Source organism: Camelus dromedarius, chromosome X (genome assembly GCF_036321535.1).
Source record: "Camelus dromedarius isolate mCamDro1 chromosome X, mCamDro1.pat, whole genome shotgun sequence".
NCBI classification, from domain to species: domain Eukaryota; kingdom Metazoa; phylum Chordata; class Mammalia; order Artiodactyla; family Camelidae; genus Camelus; species Camelus dromedarius.
This window is the reverse complement of record NC_087472.1, coordinates 80,830,494-80,854,187: the sequence shown is the minus strand read 5'-3', so window position 1 is coordinate 80,854,187 and position 23,694 is coordinate 80,830,494. Positions and strand designations below refer to the sequence as shown.

Here is a 23,694-nt window from a genome sequence, read left to right as displayed (position 1 = left end):
ATTTCTATTTGACCCCATGACTGATTCTGCCCAAGGGCTTGCTTCTGGCAGCAGCTGCCACCTAAACCAATGAGGTACCCCAGCTGCCTCACAACTCTGCGGAGATAACTAAGGAGCATCCTACATTATCTCCCCCGGGGTCCTCAGCTGGGAAGCGCCCGAGTCACCCACAGTGGAAACAGGCTTGAAAATTCACCCTTTGACTTCCTTACCTCCTCTAGGCTTCCAAACCTCTCAGGGATTTGCTAGGATCACTTCCCAAATAAATGACTTGCACTCACATTCTGTCTGAGGGTCAGCTTCTAGGGGAACCCAAGGCGAGATACACTTTACTCTTCCTTTCTCAAGTAATATTCATATCTTGCCCCACTAGAAAGATCTGAAGTGATCATTGGTCAGGTTATTAAAAGAAAATCTCTGTGGTTATAGGTTTAGCCAACATAGAGAGATAGATTGAGAATTAGATTTTATTGACTTGTGTTTACAAATAACGCTGTGTTTCCTTAAATTGTCACAGTAGCTACATCTTTGCATACCAGGCTGCATGGGAAGTGTGGTGGCCTTTGGAGCAGGGGTCTCTGGGGCCACTGTCTTCCCTGGGGGCTGAGACCAGCGGATTCTGGGACCTCAGCCTACAGGTGTAGAAGGAGCCGCTCCCAGTGCAGTGTTGTGGATGGGGCAACTGCAGCTTCTCCAGCCCATGGAAACAGCAACGAGGGCTTTAGAGGAGCAGAGCAGGGACAACTAGGGCTGGCAGAGACTAGCAGATGGAAAGTTCCAGAATTAGCCAAGATTTGGTGAGCAGGAAACCCTCATGTCCTCTGGGGTTCAGCTGGCATGACGGTCCTACTTAGAGGGACAGAAACGCAGACACCATGGAAGCACTGTCATCAACGTATTGAAAGCATAAAATCGAGAAACTTTGTTGGGACTCCAATATATTAATTCTTTTGGCTGAAAATTTTCTTGAGAAGAGTCGGGTCTTTCCTGAGAACAATGAACTAATGGTGTTCCTAAGCAAAAACCCACCAACTAACACACAAACACCCCAGGATGGGCAGAACTAGCACACGACTGTGTCATTTAAGGTATTATATTTTCCAAAATACACCATCCTCCTAGTTTATATTTTTAAGGATGTCCCTGATCTGAAACTCTGGGCACCAAATGCATTTCAGAACTTTGAATTTTTTTCAGATTTCAGAGACAAAACAGTACGCAGGCGTTATATTATGTAATAGCCCCAATGACAACGGAGACAGCCAGCCTGCAATTACCTGCATTATTATTGCTACCACTAATAGCAAACCAGACACATCAGTTCTCATCAGCTCCTGCTGAAAGCTGCAGGAAACACTTCCAATTTTCTGAGCTCTGGGGCATTTAGGAAATGCAGATTGGGGACTGTGGCCTGTATTATGGTAGATTAGAACCATAGCTGCTGTCAAATAAATGCTGGGACGTGGATGTCAGAAAATGGGGCGAGAGGATTCAGGGAAAACCAGGACAGCCCCTTCATCAACAATAGAATTTTGTCAGGCAACTAGGTGGTTTAATAGTTCCTAACTCATCATAACAACTATATGAAATAACTCCGAAAACAGGGACAACACAAGGGTACAAATGCAATTTAAAACGCCAAGTTCTAAACTCAGTTTTTGGAGAAAGACTTAATAAGCCGATTAATATTTACTGTGGACCTACTAGGTGGAGACACTGAGCTAGATGCTAAAAAGACAGAGCATCTGCCTTCCTAGAATTTATCCTCAGGAGGGCAGGAAAGGGATAAAACAAGGTTCCACAAGAAGGGAGAACTGGCAGTGCAGGGTAACATGCAGAAGGCTATCAGATGAGGAGATCTCCAAAAAAGTGAGTCTTAAAAGAAATTCTGAAAGATGATCAAGAGTTACTAAAGCAGGAGATGGGAAGGAGGAGCGCTAGGAAGAGACCCATATGAAAAGCAAGTACAAAGGCCAGAGACCGTGGTAGATAATAGGAGATCAGCCTCCTACGTGGTAGGCGGGGCTCAGGTCTGCAGTGTCTGGGCCACAGTCATCATTTTGGACTTTTGATTTTGTTTTGGGGTTTTTTTTTTTTTTGATTGAATGATCAATCGATTTACAAATTATCGATTTACAATGTTGTGTTAATTTCTGGTATCTTGGGGTAACAGGAGTAACCTCAAGAGATTTATATTTTAGAATGACTGTCCTTCCAGGAGAAAAGTCTCAAAGGATACACACCAAGTTGTTAACACAGGTCACCTCAGGAGGGTTGGGATGGGGTGAAGACTGATCGGTAATTAGCTTTGTGTTTGGACAACTTTGGGCGCATCACTTCTGACAGTACATATTTCCTGTAGCTTTAAAACATTGCACTTGGATTTTTCCCACTAAGAAAAAATTATTCATCCTTTAGTGTAAGAATCGACTGAATGGATGAATCTTGAAGGCATTATGATAATTGAAATAAGCCAGACACGATAGGACAAATACTGTATGCTTCCACTCTGTATGAAGTTCCCAGCATAGTCAAATTCATGGAGGCAGAAAACAGAATGGAGGTTACTGGGGGCTGAGAGAAGAGTTAGTGTTTAATGCGGACAGAATTTCAATTTAGTGTAATGACAAAATTCTGAAGATGGATTGTGGTGATGGTGGCACAACAATGTGGATATACTTAATGCTACTGAACTATACACTTAAAATGGTAAATTTTATGTTGCATATACTTTATCATAAGGGAAAAGAAAAAGAACAGACTGGCCAAGGACTGGACCAAATGATGGAGACATGAAGAGCAGATTCTGAGAACTATTTTGGTCCACTTGAGGAACCCCAGGTCAGGAGGGGTATGGAGATGGTGAGGTGGATGGGTCCAAGTTCTGTTTTGAAACTGGAATAGGGCTTTAGGAATAAGAAAAGGAGAAAAGAAGAAAGTGTCTAGTATCCAAAAGCAGACCTTGAAACAAGGAGTTGGATGCTGCTAGTTTATTTGGGAGGTGACCTCAAGAAGCCCTGGTAGGGCTCTGGGGAGGTAAGACATGGAAGGGAAGGTAGGCAATAAAGGTGCAGTATTCAGCAGGCTGTCACTGTGAGTGACTGGGGCTCGATCCCCCTCAGGACCTCTGGGAGACTCTGTGGAACACACCTTGGTGACTCCAACTAAGAGGCAATTTATCAGGCCGGTCCCAGGAAGATGGCTGCTCCTGGGGGCATGAACCCCACCCCATTGCTGGCCAGTCCTTAGTGGAAGCCTACAGGGGTTCCAGTGGCCAGAGAAAGCCCTCAGGCAAAGACTTGCAGTAGTCAGGAGCCACAGGTCTCAGCAGAAGCGAGTGGGTGCCAAGGGGAGATGGTAGGACCCTTCCAATATCTGCTACCAATGTCAAGGGTCTGGACTTGAAAACTGGTCTGAAGGTGGCTCTGTTTCCCCAAACTGGGAACACTGGAGGAAAAACAAGTTAGGAGCAGGCAGAGGAGACCCAAGGAGCAGCTAGACAGGCAGGAGGGCAGCAGGAAACTGTAGAATCGTGGGAGTGATGAGAAGTGACGTTTTAAAATGCCTAGTTAATACCTAGCGCGAGAAGCTGAAAAATCTTTTCTGAGACAGTAGGAACTATTTTGGAAAACAGTATTAGTTAAATAGCAGTTCATAGGGCCTGAACACCCTTCTACTGCACTGTACCATGAGGCTCAGAAGCCAAGGATATAGGAGACAGTATTCCACTAGGCAAGTAACAGTATGAGAGAAACAAAAGCTCTCAGTGTGTCTCCACACTCCATCTCTTTCTAATTTTCCACTTCATGTAAAATTATACAAATCAGTAAACTGCGCATGCCATCTTGTAGGAGGGATGTATTTGTGGAGGGAAAAAAAAAAAAACCCTAATATTGCCCTTCTTATATGTGCCGAATGATATGTAACCAAGGTCCTTTAGAAATATCGGGCAGATATTTTTGTTACTATATGTTGTGCATGTCCTTTGTTTGTTCTTCCCACGTAGCTGCAATTGTTTCCCCAGCAAGACTGAATAAGCTGTCACTTTACAAATTACTTTCAGGCAGCATTTTTCATGGTTATTGAGGTCTTCATCCATTGTATTTAAAAAATTTTGAAAAAGAACGCCAAGAATTTATATATACAATGCATGATTTGCAGACTGGTTGAAATTCTAATTGCTAACGCTTTTTTAAAATCCCTATTTTCTAAGAAAAAGTATTCAAATAGTTTAACACACACACACACACACACACACACATCTTTTCATTGGGAATTCAAAATTCACTCATGTGTTGAAGCTTAAAGATTAGTTTTAAACTTACTCTCATGCAATCTTTAAACCTACAAACTCCTTTCAAAGGAATTCATTTGTGGGAAAGGAAGGCAGATTTAAAAGATACCTGTTTACTGAAATATACCTTTAAAAGAACAAAGTAGGAGAAAAAAAAATGCTTTCTCATTGCCATCAGCTTCTCATAGTGTTCTGCTCACCAACTAAAACCCAGAAATAAAACAAACATAAGCCCCAAATGATTTTTCTTTTGCACGCAAAATTTCCACTGGAAGCTCAGTATTGCAGATCGGCAGACTGATTTATCTACTGAAAACTCATTTCCCTTTGGACATATTCTTCCTGAAATCAGAGAAAAAAAGAATCAAGAGGAGAAACTCAGATCACAGGCAGTGTATTTTGAATGTTCTGCCTTTTATCAACTAGGACGAACCATGTGATTTCTTTTCAGATTGTGACTGTTCCTGCCGGCAACCCAATTTCTGATCAGAGAAAAGGCACTTATGACATTCCACTTACCCCTCATAAGGCCCGAAATAGCACACCACCTCTGAGTCAGACGAAAACTAGCTAGCAGAGGACACAACGCTTGGAAACCAAAATCAAAGTTGTCTTTGCATCTATCCTGATTTGGTCCAAAGGTGACCTCTTCAAAAGTGCGCGGAGGTCTCTTTCATTTGAAGAGGACATTTTTGTGCATCGATCAACAGCAGGCACAAGAAATGTAACTTCCCATCGTTTCTTGCGTGTGTGCATGTGTTAAGCTGGCACTGTTTCCTGATTGTTCATCCCTAGCACCTGGCACGTACAAGGCCCTCACGTGATGTTTTTCTAAGTGAAGGGCTAGCAGCAGACGGGCAGAGAGAGATTGGCACGATGCCAGCCAAGATCTTCCAGCAGATAGTAAATCTAAGAGGCTGAACCACAGGATGAAAAACTAACCCCCAATTTCCTTTTACAGACATTTCCATAAGTAATATGCTTCGTCATTTTCAATCGGAGAACAGAATCCTCAAGGTGTTCATGTCACCATCGTAACAGTCTAGCTCTGAAACGTTTGGTTTGGGGGGCACGGGAAGGACAGGCTCTCTCTCTCTCTGTATGGAATGGGCCAGTGTGCCGGGACTTTATACAATGCTGAATTATGTATAGCACTTGCCTTTTGGTTTTTTTTTCTTTTTAATGCTTTTCTAAACATCTTCCTCAAAATGAGCCGGTCGGAAGTGTTTCATTGTCTCCCAGCTGCTCTGCACTGCTGGGCCCGGAGCACCTTGCTTTGGGTCCCCTCCCCATTCTGCTGTGCATCAGTCATACACAAGTCAGCAGTGGAGGGGTTACCCCTCCCAGTGCTGTGTGCGTGCAATTTGAACAAAGACCTCTACTTAGAATCTTCGGGACCCAAAGCACAGGATTCCTGCCTCTCTCAATCCGGCAGAAGAGCCTTCCAGTCATTCCTAAACTTAGACTAAATGAATAGTTGTCTCTTCTGCTCAACCATAAAACCAGCAGCAGACTACTATTTTTAAAAAAGACATTATTTTTTCTGGCTTTTAAATCATGTGTTGAATCACACAGAGAATCCTGTCTCTGGTCATGATGAGTCAAAATGTTGCAACTCATTTAAACACAATTAATGGTCATTGCCAAGAAGTACAAGCAAATGATTACCTGTCAAAACTCGACAGCTCACTCCCTTGCCATCTTGATCTTCTATCCTTCTAGTTCATGTGCTCAAATCCATCTAAGATGAATATCCTTTAACCAGAGAACCTCAGTTTATTAACCTTTCCACTCAAATACTACCAACAGCCCTGCCACAGCCTCACTTTTTCCCTTGTCCATCTGGGATTCCATCCTCTATTTTTATCTCTACTTTCACTTTCAGTATCTTCAATTCCCTGTGAGAAATCCTAAGGAAAGCTGCATGAAATGGCTGTAGGATTAGGGGAAGAATAGAGGTCCACACCAACAGCACCATTTTACTAAGAACCCAGAAGCTGAGCTGGATCCAAAATGGTAGCCTGGAATAGATGGATGGCTCCTGTCTGTATCATCCAGTCTTCATAGGTTAGGGATATGTGTTTCACAGTTTATCCTTTGGCTGCACTGCCACAGATTTCTCCAGTAAAGGAAGAAATCCACATTTATAGCAATTCCAGATCAAAGGGCATGCATCTCAACTCTAAATTAGCCCACAGAGTAGTGAGAGAAGAAGTGAATTCCCCAGAGCTTGTTTGGTCCATTGTAGCGCTCAGCCTCCATCCTCCACCCCTGTTCCAGGGACCCCCAGGGCACCTAAGAGAGGTTATCCAGAACTGATAAAGCTCAGCACCCTCCCCAGCCCTGTTGGCTTCTTGCATCCTGGAAAATGCCCAGTCCTTTAATGGCCTCCTCCATCTCCAACTGACTGAAGCTCTGTGGTCAGAATATCTTGTGATGTGCAGACCAAAAATGCTGTTCGATAATCATCTGTCTAGATTAGGGTCCATGGCAAGAAGCTTCTGAGACTGATTTGCATCTAGAAAGCTTTATCGGGGTTCAACAGGAGTGGAAAAAAAAAGTAAGGGAAACAAGATTGGGCAGAGGGAGAAGCTGAACTGAGATGCGGTCACAACAATGGTTTTAGTCAATCCTACAGGGAGCTCCAGAGCTGAGATGGCCCTGGCAAGGGGGTCTAGTCTCTATACCCCCACATCTGCTGCAGGGAAGTCAGCTCCCCTCAGTCGAGGGCAATTTTGAGAGAGGGACTCAGCTGTGAACCAGCAGCAGGCAACGCTCTCAGCACGTGGATCAATAACTGCCCTGCGGGGGCTTGGGCAGCCCACTACAGCATCCACCACGCTGTCACTTTAGGGTCAATGGTAAGAAGATCAAACCTGAAATCTCAATGCCCTATGTATATTAAATGTAGATTTAAGTTTCAACCACTTAAAGCTATACTTCAAGCAAGAATATCTGAATTGGCTACTTATCTCTCCAATAAATCCTATCACCAAGTCTTCAGGTCCTCTGAGGCCCTAAGGTGAAGCTGCCAGCCTCCTCTCCTCTGTGTCATCTGAACCAGCTGCACTTGCCTTTTTCAGCCTCCACCACCCCTCAGAGCATTCACCTGTGTGTAGCGGTAGGTGACTCCCTCTGCTTGGTGTACCCTTCAAAGATGGAAACATGTATTACCCATCTGTGTATTCCCACACCTAGCCCAATGCTTGGTAAATAGGGCCCTCGAAAAGGGTTTACTCAGTGGATGCACAAATCAACAGATGAGCAAACTTGACTCCTTTTTCTCCCATGCAGAAACAACAAAATAACACACTTTCAATGAAATGAGGATAAGTCATTTGAGTGTACGCCTTCAGGTGTGTCTATCATCAGTGCTTAACTAGGGAGGTTTCACTTTAACTGGCGTAGCATGGAAGGGCAATTCTGAAACAGCCAACGATATCTTTTAAGACTCCTAAATAAACTAAAATCTAACCCAGGAGTTGAATGCAAACTAGAGAGGAAATTAAAATGTAAAACACGAAAGAGCTGTTTGATCAGCTTTTACAATAGACTGTGGACAAAGGCCATATTCACGTCTTATCTAGATGGCTAAAAATAATTAATCATAGAAAATGGTTTGCTACAGGACTATTCTTTTTTCTTTCCTGTACTGAGACTGGAAAGATAATTTGCAACAGAATTATCTCATTAATGATGTCCAACTTCCAGAAGTACAGGCTAAATGGGATTCAAAAAATTCTAAAGCACTATAAAAAAATACGTTCCTAGTAAATAATGGTAGACACAAAGCATGAATTGTAAAAAGTGCCACCACTGAAATTTTAAAAAAACTCAAGATAGTTTACAAAAACGAATACCTACAATTTCATTAAATTACAGCTCCAAACTGGTGAAGAACCATGGTCTTCTCTGTTTTGTGTCAGAGAGGGAAAAATACTGGTTTCCTATTGAAGTAACTAAGATGTTCACTATTAAAATTCCACCTTAAATTGATAAAACTTTCTTGGCTTGACAATTTTGCAATCATTACTAAACACCTTTAAAAAGAGACTCCTAACACTTATTTCTAGAAATTTCTTAAATAAATACTCATAATTATGCACAAAGGTTTAGGTATAAGGATATTCATAATAGATTTGTTTAAAATAGCAGAAATTTGGAAACACCAATGTTCATCAATAGAAGACTGGTAAATAAATACAATCATATGAAATAATATAAGGTTATCAAGATCATATGTAAGAAGAATATTTAAGACACAATTAAACATTCATAATATGTTATTATTTATTTAAAAGGGACTGCCAGTGAGTATGGTTAATATAGTAAATGGTTTGCAAAAATATATATATATATATATAGGTGACAATAATAACAGTGAATTTTTTTTGTGGGGGATCAATCATAGATGATTTCATTTTCTTTCTGATCTTTTCCATAATTTACAGATTTTCACCATAAATATGTATTATTTCTGCAGCTAGTATTATTTTTTAAATGTTCCCACCTCTCCAAAAAAAAAATTTCCTTAAACTGTAAATAACCAAAAAGGATTGTGATTTCATTTTTCATTTACATCAGTGGCCTTTCCTCCTCAAAATTTTCGAGGGAACTTTGGTTATTCATTAACTTAATTATTAATTCTTCACTTTACTGCAAGTCATCTGAAAAAGAGGCCCTGTTGGATAACAAAACTTTTCCAAAGAGCTTGTTGCTTTTCATGTCAAAAACTGGAAAAGAACCCAAAGAAATGAAATAGAACTAAACATAATTATAAAGACACAATTTCAGACAGAAACCCAACTGGGATCATAGAAATCAAAAAGGAGCTCCAACTCCAAAGGATGAGGTCAGGGTTCCAAATTCACTATAAAAGAATCTTTGGAAATATTTGCAAGGTAAACACAAAGAGGGGATTATTTAGGATGGAAGGAGAGCAAATAAAACTAAGGACCTAGAAGGACACCTTCACCATTGTGCAATTCTGATAAATGAAATGAGGATGATGAGTCCAGAGTGAAACATGGCTCAGGTAAGGGATGATTAACGTAAGATCAAGAGCTTAAGCTTCTGACATGAAGTGGAAATTAACTAGAACATGACATTTAAGATGCCATTAAACAGAGACTATGGTCACATGACTAACATTTGAAAGGTCAAACCTACCTGAGGTTGCTTTCTGATTTTGCCCTCTCCCTCACAAAACAACAGGTTTCAATGACAATTTTTACATTACCAAATAGGATGAACTATTCACTTTGTGTTTGAGATTGCCCAAGATGTGTTTGCCATTTAGTAAGCTGGGTCACCACCCTTAGGAATAAAATCTCTTTGATTTTATTTTTTTAAAAAAAAAGGAAAATTTGAAATACAGTCAAGTCCTTCAATTCCAAATACAAAACTTCAGGGGGGAAACGTTAATTACTTTTTGGTGATACTTCTTTTCTGGGTATGTTTCAGCAAGATAGAAGAAAGGAGACTGTACCATTGAAGAACTTCCCTTTTCATTCTTGCCTCCTCTCTCCCCCTTTCTCTTGCAAGCTGTCTTGAGCTTCAGGATAACCCAATTCATGATAATCAGCTGATCACCTCTCAATCTGTCCCTGAATTTCTACCCATCCCTTGGCTTCCTTCTAGGGTTGCCCTCTTGCACCTATCGGGCACACCACTGTCCACCCTATCTTGACAGCAAAAGTTGTCAATGCTCCCCTATTTCCAATCACAGAAAACCGAAGCTAACTCACTTTGCTTTTCAATGTTTCATTGTTTGATCCCACCCTCCTTCTTCTAACTTTATTACCCAAGTCTCCCCATCCTCTTAGTCTAGACTTGCTGCATTTTCTACCTTCCTATAAGTAGAAATATCACCTGTTAACTGGAGCCAATAGACTTATGATTTCTATTGTTCCTCCCATCTTAGGAACCTCTCTCTTCTCCACTCACCTCAAATCTTGACTGTTCTTCAGGACCTGTTCAAATTCTATTCCCTTAATGAAAACTTCACCAATTCCTGGGGTCTTCAGTGATTTCTTCTATCTAACTTAGTCCTTGGGTCCCACAATACAGAACTCAATTCAATTATTTATTATTTCTAGTAATTTCTTATTGCTTGTATGTGCTGGTCTTGTGCCTCCAATTGCATTTTAAGTTTTCTGAGGGTAAGAACTTGGTCTTACTCTTTTTCTATATCTAAGTAAACAGACACATGCTGACTCTAGAACATTGCTTACTGGGATTTGGTTTTATGCAGTGTGGTTATTTACTGAATTAACTGAAGATGGACCCATTGTGCGAACTTGAAAGTAGAAACAGCGCATTCGAAATATTGGTAATTTTTCTCTTCCACCCAGCATTATTTGGTCAGGTTCTTGGTCCAATCGCATTTCCTCCTGAGGGTTCATCCCCCAGGGCAGTAATTTTATTCAAAAGAAGTGGCTGTGAGGCCTGGAATCAGCTCTTTGGTGTCTCTTGGTCTGCTTTTCCTTGGACGGAAAACCAGACGTTCTCATCAGTAGGTAAAACTCTAAAGATGATCTCATCTTCAGTCACCAATGTTTCTATTAGAGAAAACTTTTTTGGGGGGCTCAGAAGAAGTTTATGTGATCTGGATGTTCAAAGTGAGGAAAGAATTTTATACCATTATCAAGGGAAATCATGACTTTTATTCAGAGACATTACTGAAAAATGAAGCCTAACAAACTTGGGGCCCTTGCGAAATGGGAACGCTGCACATTGAACCTGAGCAAATCTCCGATGCATTGTTATGGGGACAAAAACCCTCACTCTGAACATGACCTCTCAACTGAGCCCATTTTGGGGATGGAGACAAGTATTTGATTTTGTACGTTTCCAGGATCCCCTCAGTTAAGTACTGCCTGTTAGTTTGTAAAAATGATAAAGTTAATGTTATTGAACATTCCAGAAGGTAGCCCCAAGGCCATCATTCCTCATTTGACACATAGATCTGGAGGCTGAGGAAACAGGTAACTAGTCCAAGCTACACGGTTAAGGACACAGGTCTGAATCCAGGATCTGACCTCAAGCCTTGGGCTCCAGAGTCCTTGCATTTATTTAACTTCCGTGTTACTCTGCTTCCTCTAGGAGGTGAAAGGTTAACTCCATTCTTTCAATAGATTTTGGGTTGTGGGGCCTACTTTTCCTGGTTCCAAAGCCTATCAAAGCCCATGATCATCATTAAGGGATTCGATCAATTTCATTCAATTTCTGGGAGTTAGGGTAAGCCGGTTTCTTTGCTAAATGCCAGAGATCGGGAGATACATTATACAAAGTCCCTGATTTTGAACAGCCTATGATCAGGTAAGGGTTCACAGCTGCTTAAACAGGTAATTTAAATTAAACATGGTAAATGAGATATAGTAATAGAGATCCACATGGAACACTGCTAAGACTGTAAGCATAATGTCCACCAAATCCAAAGATGACACTAAAGTTAGTGGTAGTTCTCACATGGAATCACATGCAACTGTACGCATTTCGTTTGTCTCAAGTAGTGATGACATCTGCCACTATACTATGATCTTGTCACCTGTAATAACTTAATATTTACTAATTTTAAACGTCCTTTAAACTGCAGAAGTTCTAATTCATTGTCATCAGTCGAGTGCCTGTGCACATACAGTCTGAATCTTGAGAGGAATAAGGAAATATACTAACATTAGAATTTGGTGATAGCAATCTTAGTTGTCATTCGTGATGTCTGGAGAAACACTTGAAGCTGAGACATTATATGGACTTCATCATGCCAATAGACCGTGAAAATGCTACTAAGGTCCAAAACATTAACGAAATAAGTTAGACACTAAATGATCTCTTCAAGTTCATAAGATAAATTTGACGCAGAGGCCACCTGAGTATTTATTGTCAAAAATGCAGGAATCATTAGAACAGCTGATTGTTAGTTATAAGCTGAGGATTTTTAAACAAACTTTGATGACATATATATCAGTTGCATTACTAAAATGCTCTTAATGTGTGTGTCTTTCCAGCCATGTCAGTGTGAAGCAATGATAGCAAAACAAATTCTAAGTTATTGTTACAGAGACAGTGGCTGCCCTGATGTTGGGTAAAGGTTAAGAGACTGGAATTACCTTCTCCTGCAATAACATTTTCAGCAGTGGTAGATCACAGAGGTTAAGAGCAGAGTGTTTACCCTGGTTCCACCACTAACTAGCGGTGCCACCTTAGGCAAAATTGATACCCTTTCCATGCCTTGGTTTTCTCATCTGGAAAACAGGGATACTAAAGCTATCTACTTCAAAAAGTGGATCAGAGGATTAAAAGAGAAAATGCCTATAAAGTGCTTGCAATGGGGCTTGGCTTCAAGCTGTGTGTTTGGCTTCTCCAGCAAACACACAGGGAGATCTTGGCTATTACTGTTACCAGGCTGACAAAGTGGCCACTAATCCAAAGTGTCAGTGTGCCAGTCGACTCCACCATCAAACTTTGGGTTGAGGAGGTTGCCAGTGGTTGTGCACACACATGCATTGGCTAATACACACACACACACACACACACACACACACACACACACACACACACACACACACACTCGTGGAATATTATCCTGTAACAAGGATGCTGCTTTGAAGCCCTATTTTCTTGGCTTCTGTATGATTTATTAACACAGCTGATGCAAGAAAGCCAGCAGCTAAATTGAAAGAAAAATCATAAACTCCAATCATTTAAAATCTGTGTTGAAGAGATAAACATGTCGGAAATTCTAAACGCAGAACACATTTCTGCATGAAGACTTTGAATTCATTTGGTGCCCAGCAGATGCTAATAGCACCTCTCTGTTACTCAATTTAACATATAAACATATAAACAGCACTCAACATGCTGGCTCTTGTAGTATTTATTATTATGCAAGAATTAACATTATTAAATAAATAAATAATATTCCCACTTATTAGTCATGCATTTTTTAATTATTATTATCATTAAGACAGGACTCAGGTGGCTGAAATGAGGACCAGGTCAGAATCGGAATAACAGCCAGGCTGGGGTAGGGATGAAATACAGATCTATGGCTGCCAAAATTTCTCCTGATGAGGAATCCAGTGGATCCCAGAGCCCGGGGTGAGCCTGAGCTCCTCAGGCCCCTCACTGGAGGCAATAAAGGGATAGGCTGGGGCAAGGCGAGGCTGGAACCAGGCAGGTCCCTACCGATGCCTGCATGTAAAACTCGCATCCTGTTGCCACCTTATACATGCCTCACAGCAAGAAAAATGACTGGTTAGCAAGGAGGAAGAAGAGATTACACAGAGATGCCTGCCTCCACTCTCACAGATTAAAAAACCCTGGAAGCCAAAAAAGGGTGTATTTTCCAAAAGGTACAAATGGAAGCCATAATGACCACTGTGTACCTTACTTCCTGCGCATTCTTTCTAAACAACGTCTCCACCAATAAAGGCACCGGGAGTCCCATTTCAAAGATAAGGCAGCTGAAGAGCAGAGGCGTGATGGAAATTTTAAGGTGACACAGTAGTAAGTGCAGGAAATGGGACTGATAACGAGTCTGTTTGATGTGTGATGGATGCTGTTTGAACACTGCCATACTGCCTCTCTCCAGCCTCTCCTTGACTGGGCTGTACAAATTTCCAAGCACTTCTGTACAATTACTATTTTTTTAGAACATTCAGGTGGGTCATAGGAGCCCAGGGGAGTTCTTCATCTTTCTTCATCAGAGATGAGGAGGGGGCTTTGTCATTAACACGCAGGCCACATCTGCCTATCTGTCGTGTCCCTCAACTCATGACCCCTTCTGGGCCCTCTCTGTCGCCCCCTGCCCAGGCCAGTCCCGCCAGCCCGCAGCATGCTTGCCCTCCTGGCCGCACGGATCACCTCCCAGGTGTCAGTTACCATCTGGAAGGCTGACTTCGACTCTTTCAGGCTCTTAGCCAAGTTCCTGCCACCCTCAGATGGCCAGATCTCCTCCCTCAAGCCTGGAAAAAAACATGTTCTCCTTTCTGCTTCATGTTTCCCTTTTTTAGCTTTTATTTGGAGCCTTGAGCAAGCGCCATTTCAGAATTGCAAAAGATAGTTTCCATGGTTCTACCAAAACCAAACATTAAAGCCGAGACTCAGGACAGAAGCAATACGCTGCTGTCCAACTCCATGTGGGAAATGCCATCACTCTGCCAAGTCTCCAGAGATGACCTGCTCCTTGGGTGAAAGAAATTTGAGTATGTGTGCACTTAAGTACTACACACATTTCAAAAAAGCTGTTCTATACTTGCCTTGGAATTTTTCAAACATTAAAAAAGAAAGTTATAGATTAACCAGCTGTACCCCCAGTACATCTTTGCTTATCCCAAAGGGAGTGATTAAAATTTGCTGACGGCTTTGAAAACTATCAGAGAATTGCCAGAATGTCCCAAGTTTAATAATTAACAAAGTTAAAAAACCAGAGTCGAATTCTAGACTTTTAAACCATTGCGTCGGTCACCTACTGGTTCTAAAACTCCGATTTGATCACTTTCCCCATTCTCAATATGATTTGGCAGGAAATGCAAAAGTGAATGGGTGTGAATTTCAGATCCAGTCAGTTGCTACTTTGTTGGTGTAAAGTAAAAGTTCGTTAATTCAACACATTTATTGGGTGCTAACTGGGTCAGGCAGAGCCCTGGAGTTGGGGGTTAGGAGTTCTCTAGGAGAAAAAGAGACACCTCCCCGGGGCTCTAGAGACTTACAGCCTACTGGAGGAGAAAGCTGTTGGCTGAGAAATTATACTAATATGTGAACAATTAAAAACTCATGGCAAAGAACAAGATGGCAGAGGGAGGTTAAACAAAGGCATCGAATCCCATTGGGAGGGATTTGGGAAGGGAAGACTGCCCCAGGGAAACGACACCTGAGCTAAGATCTGAGGTTAACGAAGTGTTTTTCAGTTACTCAGTTTCTTCATCTCTCTCATCAAACTATAGAGAATGACTGAAACATCTCCCTCCCTGTGGAGGGGGTAAGCACCCTCTCATCCAGTTCTGCCCTGGGCATCCCCTCTTCTCTCTCCACTCTCGGTTTGGGTCATTTCAGATGGCTTCAACTAAAACTGCTCTGTCACACAAATCTGCAAGCCCAGCTTCTTCCTTGCCTTTCCACCTGCTAGACATCTCTCCCTGGGCATCCTCCCAGCACCTCCAACTCTAGATCTTTCCTCCAAACTTGCTCCTCTTCTTCCGCATGTCCCACTTTTTGCATCACCATATTCTCGTCACTTGAAACATGTCACTCTGTGAATGAAAAATTCTCAGTGGCTGTTCATCAACCACAGAAGGAACTAAATCTTTTGGAATGATATACAAGGCTCCCCACAAGTCCCCCCAACTCTCCACACTGAAGTTCTTACGATTTCCTAACCATGCTGCAATCTTCTTTCCCATATTTGTGATTTTATATAAGCTGTTCCTTAGCTTCAAATACTTTCTTCATCCAGTCCCCTAGTGAATCCATATTCACTCCTTCAGACCTACATCAAATGTCACCGCCTCTGTGAAGTCTGCCCAGATATTCTCAGGCAGATTTCAACATTCACCTTTCATAACTATTCACCTTTCATTAGTATTAATTGTTCATGGCTCTGCCTCCCCCATCAGCTGGTTGAGTCCCCCAGGGGCAATGGCTCTGTATAATTCATCTTTCATTCCCTTTGGGATAAGGTGTGGGACAGGAAGCAAATGTTCATTGAATGAATGGTTAACCAGTGAATGAGTGGACCCCTTTTGTGGCATCTACCACTTTCTAACTTGTATTGTCTTTGGGTACCTCATCTCCCTTCCTGGATTGACAAATCTTCCGGGGCAAGAATAATGGGATTGATTTTTCCACGGTCTACCACAGCCTACCCTAATGTCTATGCCCTGAATAAATGAGCAAGACCCTTGTAAGACCTTGTGTCATACATCTGACTTTGCAATGCCATCTTCACACATATTGCCTCACTTGCCTTCTACCACCACCCTGTAATGTAGCTATGACCCTGTATGTATAATTGGTGTTATCCTCATGTAGCAGATAAAGCAATTGCATAAGGCCTGCTTTCTTGGTTTCTAGAACAATGCCCATTCCACGTAACATGCTTGAGAAGTCAGATCTACTCATCAGTCCCTTGTTTGGAGAATTTGGGGCTGAATATGGAGATTCACCACCACTGTAAAAATAGCTAAACACTTTCCATAGAAGTCTAACGTGAATAAGCTTGAGTGAGCTTGAAGCTTTAGAGAGCGAATAAGAAAAGTCAAAATAAACGGGGTGGGGAATAGAAGAATCTGACCCCATTAGACATATTTTGGGCAAGAAAAGGACTTTGGGGGACTGGAAAGAGAATCCTCAGTTTCCATAATATGGGTGCTGTGCAAGGCAGCATGGAGAAGCACCTAGTAATATTTTCTAGAACACCTAGGTAGATAAGTTTTTAAGTCCAAGTTCCTTTAGTAGAGAAGATGTCAAAAATACTGAAAGAAAACTCAGCCTTGGTCCGTCTCAGCGTGCTGTTGTGATTATGCATCTGTGCACCTGGCAGGGGTGCGCTCAGGAGGACCAGGCAGACAGAAGTGGTAGCCTGAGATCTGACTCAAAGGTGAAGAAAGCTGGAGTGGAGGAGCAGGAGAGAACCAGGGGCAGCACCCAACATTCAACACCTTGGTTTCTTCTCCTGGGCAAAAGAGAGTCAGGGCACCTCTGCCCTGCAGGCCTCAAAGGGAGCAAGACGGAGTCTCGCCCCTGAGATCTGGTGAGCCCTGCTCCTGAGATCTGGTTAGGGCACATCCTAGCCCACACACCCACGGATTTTAGAGGTGTCCTAATTACTGCCCAAGCACCAGGAGGTCCTGGGGGTTTGGCCAAAGCATCCCCAGTTGTCTGTTAGCATTGCTTATTTCCACTGACCCCACTTCAAGTGATCCACCTGACCCTCCTCCTCTGAAGGTAGTTTCCCCCACTGTCCACATTCCTCTTCTGGCTTCTATTTCTGGGGGCCCCTGCTGTGCACACTGCCCCCCATGTCCCATGTTTGAGAGGGTAATTTCTGTCCCCATTCTGCTGGGCGACTTGGCCACCCTCTAACTGCGTGAAGGGGGAGGGGAATGAGAGAAGAGGCATTTGACAAGAAAGCCCTGCAGCCCCAGGTCCCAAGGCAATCATGGAACCACAGAGAATCAGGGTCAGGAGGGTCTCCGGCAATCGACTGCCCCCGGGGCGAATGCCTTGTTTCTGAACGGGGAAATGTTCAAGGTCGTTTTCCTGGTGCCAGAATAACAGCACGTAGCCGTGCACGCCTGCTCCAAGTAAGGGCGCAGAGCGTTCAGGGCAGGTTGGGGCAAAATGACTGACCTTTGCTTGGGGCAAGTGACTGACCTTTGGGACATCCCCTACGAAGAGCCCATCTCCTGCCCACTCTGTTTCTCCTCGCTTCTAAAATTCCAGCAAGCGCTGGCTTGGCAGCTTTCCGGGGGAGAAGTTCAAATTCTGGCCCCAGACCTTGAACAGACTTCCAGCCCCCGGCTCCTGTCCAGGGACGCACCAAATCCTTCCCCCAGGGAGGATTCCGGGTGCGGAACTCGGGACCCGCTAGATCCCCGCCGGCGTTTGGAGAGTCTAGGGGCTCCTGGGGGGCACCCCTCCCTCCGGCAGCCCCGCGCGCCTCCCGGGGCGGCCACTTGTCGGAGCCCGGGAGAAGGAAGGAGGGTGCGCAGCCGCGACTGACCTGAGATGCCGCCCCCCACCACGATCACGTCGCATTTGCTGCTCATGGCGCTCTCCCCTCTCCGGGTGGCCCCGGTGCCAGCCGCTCCGGTCTCTGGATCTCGGCCCCCGCCCGCTGCGCTGCCCCCGCGCACCCGCGCCTCCGCCGAGCGGCTATATTGCCCGCCCAGGGCGTCTGGTCGCGGAGCCCCGCCCGCCCGCCTACGCGCTGGCCGGTTGGAGCGCACCGCCACCGCCACCGCCACCGCCCCCGCCCCCGCCCGGAGCTCCGCCGCGCAGACCTGGGGAGGGTGGACGCCTGGGCAGACCGGCCACCCGGGGCCTCCAAGAGCCCGTCCCCGGGGCCACCGCCCCTTGGCCTAATGCACGGTATTTTCCCATCAGCCTCCCTAGAGCGCTCCTCAGCTTGGGGGCTGGGAGGGTGGTGTGTCTTCCTCCAGCACCCCAGTTACTGGACAGGAGCAAAAGAATAGCAGCCATTAATGGAGCGCTTTTCTGCTGGCAAGCACTGTACTAAGCACTTTATGTGCATGATTCCAGTTAAACCTTACAACAGCCCATTTTACAGATGAGGAAAGCGAGATAAAGGAGTTACCGAGGGACAAAGGCAAGATAAAAAGATAAGAAATTTTTTTTAAAAGCCAAGAAGATTCCAAGACCCTCCTTCATCTACCACACAGTACTGCCATTATCTGGGCATATACCTGAGTGGAATTTACAACCCCTCTCATCCTCCTTCCAAATGCCCACTTCTCTCCCCACTTTCCTTTCTTTATGCCCACAAGGATCTCCAGAATGCTCTTCTCTAGTATTGCAAATACAACACCTAAAGACTATCTTAAACTGTCTCCTGCTTGCAAGTGAGCCAAACAGCCAACTGCTCCTGGAGCAACCCAGTATCCCTGTGTTGGGAGCTGTTGACGCAGGAGCCCAGGAAACTGGTGGTGTGAGGACGCGGCTTTGGGTGGGTGAGGCGGAATGGAATTCAGAGCCCCCCAAAACAACAAGGGGAGTTATTTATGGCCCTGGGATGTGGGCTTTGGCTTTGCCAAACATGGGGATGATTCAACAAGATTACAGGTATTTAAGCTGAGGTAGCTCCAAATAAAACAGAGATCTATTTCTTCAGACCACTAGGAAAGCCACTCTGAGAGCTGAAAGTGGAAAGAAGCCATGTAGGCTGGCCTGTCAAGAAATAATTGTGGGAAGTGCTTCTATTCAGACTAGGGGGCGCTGTGGACCTGATGGGGGGTACTGGTTCCAGGTCTGGTGAATTGATGAGACACTGAAGCAAACCTGCATCTCATCCCACCCCAGTCCGTGTATCCACTTGCTGCCAAAGTATTCGGAGCTTCTGCTGTCTTCAGACTAGAAGAGGGTTTGGGTATGTCTGTGACTGAGAAGTCACTGGTGGCAGAGAATGTCTTGGTCCAGCTCTAACTTGAATTCTAGAAACTTTCATCTTTCCTGCTTTGGTACAAAACAGCCCCTGTGCTTGAATGTTGAGCCCATGTCCCCACTGCCTTACCCGGCAGACAGCCTATGTTGCCCTTCTCCTGGTCAGGACTCACCCATCCACGTCCATCCACAGACCCCTGAAGCTTCGGGCTCCTTAGCTGTGGCCACTCTGTCCCCTCACCTAGCCTACAAGTGACTTACATGTCCAGGAGGGTGGGGTGGGATGGGTGGAGAGGATACGTGTACAATCTGCTTCATATGTCTTTTGCTTGGTTCCAGCAATACAAAGTCAGCCAGAGGCCTGGGCATATAAAGCTTGAGTCCATTGCAGGCTGACTGTCCCTTCTCCATGTCCAGCTGGCAACAAGGCCAGGGGAGGAACTACAGTTCCCTGGTGTCCATGGAAAAAAGTCACTGGCTGGCAAACAGCATTTTCCCCAGAAAAAGGTAGTCAGTTACCATGTGCTCTGTGAGGTCAAATGTGGGTTGAAATAAAACTCAGGACTTGGCTGTAGGGGGAAACGGGATCCTTTAGGGACACATCCAGGTAGTCGTCCAGACCTGTTCAGGGTCTTTGGTCTCCTGGTTGGTTAACTCCCAAGGTCCGTCTTCTCCCTTAGCATCATGTGGCCGGAGGAAGCCTCTGAAAGCAGCGCTTCCTGAACCTGAATTTGCATACAAATCACCCAAGTCTGGGGTCTGAGAAGCTGTATTTCGAACAGGCTCCAGGTGATGCCAGTGCTGCTGTCTATGGACCACACATCTTGAGCACATTTTCCTCTACACTAGGCCTCTGCTCCCCATCAGTTTCAGAACCAGCTCCGTGGTCCAGAGCCCCTCCCCTATCTCAAGGTGACCCTAATGATAAGGTGCCTGTTCATTATACAAGCATTTATGGAACATCTACTATGCTGAATCCCAGGGGAGAGATGAATGAGACAGAGGCCGACCCTGCCCTCCTGGGGCTCATTCTCCATCAGGAAGAGCAATCACAAGTGTAATTCTGAATGTTGCTCTGGAACATGCAGCAGGGGGCCAGATAATTGCCCAGGCAATCACGTGAGGAAGACCTTCCCAGAGGAAGTGAGTTTTCTGCTGGGTCTTGAAGGATGAACAGGGGTTAATCAACTATTGAGGAAGACAAGCATGCCAGGCAGAGATGGGAGGCAGGCCTAAGGCCAGAGCATGGGAAGAACGGGACACAGTCCAGGGTACAAAGAACACTTTTGACCACCTTTAAGACTTATTAACAAACACTGCAAAACCAATAGTGTAATAATCAGATAATACCAGTGAAATATTAACAGTGAATAAAATGATAGAAAGCATCATTTGTGTGTGTATGCGTGTCTGTATGTGTGTGCCTGTGTCTTCTCTTCCCAAGTAATAAATCCCTGCAGGAAGAGATCCCACATTATCTTTTATTCATCCGTTTCAGAATGATTTATCGAGCGCCGACTCTGTGTCAGGCACTGTGTTCATCATTGGAAATATGCCTTTATAAACAAGAAATGATGCTAATCCTAGGAAAACCGAATACGAAAACAATTACCATGAACCTAATTCATGCCCCAATAGGTGATGCATCTCTAACCAAGAAGCACAGAGGAATGCTGTTTTCCATCCTCGCCTCCGGCGCTAGGCAGTGTTTATTTGCCTTTCCAACTTGATGAAATCTGTATTTCTTTCATCAATTAAAATGAACTTACTTTCATTTTTTTATTAGAAGACTGCCAGAGATAAAAAGTCCTTATTACCGTTTTCTTGCTGTCCAGCTTTTCATTAACAGATATCTCAGTGAGTCTCTTATGATGCCACAGGAGGTTTCAATAAAAGGCAGACTGTGCAGAACTGAGTTCATCAGATATTATCTAAGTTGTACATTTCACTTTTTTTTTTGAATGCTGGAAGCTTCGCAGGGGATAGAAAATTTGTTTTAAAATTATATTCTTTAGAGTGTACCAGTTTCTTTTCCCCAACTTCTCTGTTAATCTCTTTTGAAACATACATTGAGGGATGAAATGATGAAAGGGTCTCAGCCATCGCAGCTCTTTAACAATGTTAAATCAAAATTTTAACAACTTAACAATTGTTCCACGTTATAGGGGCTTTGGTTCTGCCCAGTGAAATATCCGTTATCAGCCTGGATCCTAACCTGAGAGGGTCCGAATCCCCTCCTTGGGGACAACAAGAAGCAGTTGGGGACCTTTCAGTGGACCAAGACTTTACTTTTGGTCTCAAGGACTTGCTTGGAGGGGAATCACATCCTCAAGCAGCCCCAGAGTTGGGGGTGCTCAGCTTCAGTCCAAGTCAAAGCCCTTCATGGGACATTGGGCTAGAGCTTGAGATCCAACTCAAAAGTCCATAGGCTGGTTTAAGTGGCCAAAGGAAAGACCTGCCCCAGGACCAGGGGACTGGTCAGGAACTGGCTCAGAGTAGAGTTGGCAGGGAACAAACTAGAGTCTTCATGACTCTCTTTAACAGGCTGACAGCTAGATGGATGCACTGAGCTGGCTTATAGACACAAGGTTGAGATGGAAGAGAAATGACTCTTTCTGCTCAAAAAAACCAGAGGACGACTCTTTCCTCTGTGACCTAATTGCCACAGCATGGGCAGGAGAGAGAGGAAGGGGCGCCACACAGAGGGGTGGGCCCTCAAGCAAAAACACACAAGCTACAAGGCTTCGGAAAAATAGAGGTCATGCCTAGACGTGCTGCAGAGCATGCAGAAGAAAAACAAATCTTATTTGCAACATAAGTGCTAAACAAACTGGACTGAAAGTGATTTTTTTTTACAATGACTGATGCTGAGATGAAGACTGTTTCTACAAATCATAATCAGGGCTCCTAAACAAAGGGTGATATATCAGAACAGATGGCATGATGAGGACTGTAGGGGACACACAGAGGAAGAGCCAACTGCAAAATATTCAGCTCAGGAAGAAGATGAGAATATTTCCCAAGAACACTGTGTTAAGGCTTTTCATCAATTCTTTTAGGAAGAAGAAATTACAAATTAGTATTAGAGCCCCACCGTATACTACCTATTGGCCGTTGAATAAAGTTATTGCAATTAATTATTCTTATTTCTATGATTCTAATTTCATAGTGTGAGGTCACAGATGCAGAATCAATCTTCTGATTATCTTTATGCAGTCCTGAGTTTAAACTTTCCATGTTTTCTTATAGACATTTATGTCATGTAGACTCCAGGTGACGACTGTCATTGAGTCTGCTGACTATGCTAATCAGGTGAGGAGAGGAGCTCCCCTTAGAGATGGCGACCACAGCAAGGCGTGTTCCTGGTGGGGAGGGTCACACACTACAAAAGGATGCTAATAGCTGGGGCTTGAGTTGACTTGAACTTTTCTAAGGAATAGAAATTCAGCCCATATGAAATGATTGATATTAAGGTGTTAAAGAAGAAAAATGGTTCTTCACTATGGATGGTGTGGCTATTAGGAGTTTAAACTATAAACAACTATAAAAATAAGTGAAGTAGAAATTGGGCCATATACTGCAAAAACCTGAAGTGTGTTACAAAAGGTAGACAACCTGAGCATACTTCTGAAATATATAGTAATATTGGATATAATCATAGACCTATATATTACATATACATATATGAATATATCCTATATTAATTAATTATGCATTACAAGTATAATATAATTATTAATATATAATCATATATTAAGTATATATAAGGGATTGCATTTAGGGTGTTTGGCAGCTCACACTGAGACCCATTGGTCTGTGATGGTACAGCCAAGATGTGGCCCAGCAACTGAGTGTGGCGAGGGGCCTCTTTAGGTGTATAGCATTGCCATGTTTTTTTAAGTCAAGCACCCACATCTCCAAGGGAATAAAAATGTTCTACCAGAGGGGGAAAACTAGAGAAACTGCAGCAAGTTACCGTTCCTCGGGTAGCAGTATCATAATTGGGTTGAGGTAATTTTCTTCAGCAGCAGAGAACAGCCTTGTGCCAAAACCATGAGGCTGATGGTACTGCGTCTAATCCCACAGGACTGAGGAGTCTGTGCTCACAGATCAACCAAAATCCAAGAGCCTGGGTCATAGTAATCTAGATTATTCAGGAAGCCGAATCGGAAACACGAGTCCAAAGATAAACTGAGGGACATTAAAATTTTCAGGAGTTTATTTGAGCAAGAATCCATTTGAACTGAGGAGTGCCAAACTGAAGGTGGTTGGGGGCA

The 23,694-nt window shown here is 43.8% G+C and overlaps 1 protein-coding gene across 1 annotated transcript in view; it reads right to left on the bottom strand.

The window, feature by feature from the left end:
* Positions 1–18,188, bottom strand: part of MAOB (monoamine oxidase B) — an 89,894-nt gene extending 71,706 nt beyond the window's left edge. Inside the window, exon 1 of the mRNA XM_031445400.2 lies at positions 18,021–18,188. Within this exon, the coding sequence (XP_031301260.1) occupies positions 18,021–18,066 (46 nt within the window). The 5' untranslated portion in view covers positions 18,067–18,188. The remainder of the gene's footprint in view (positions 1–18,020) is intronic.
* Positions 18,189–23,694: the final 5,506 nt, after the last annotated feature.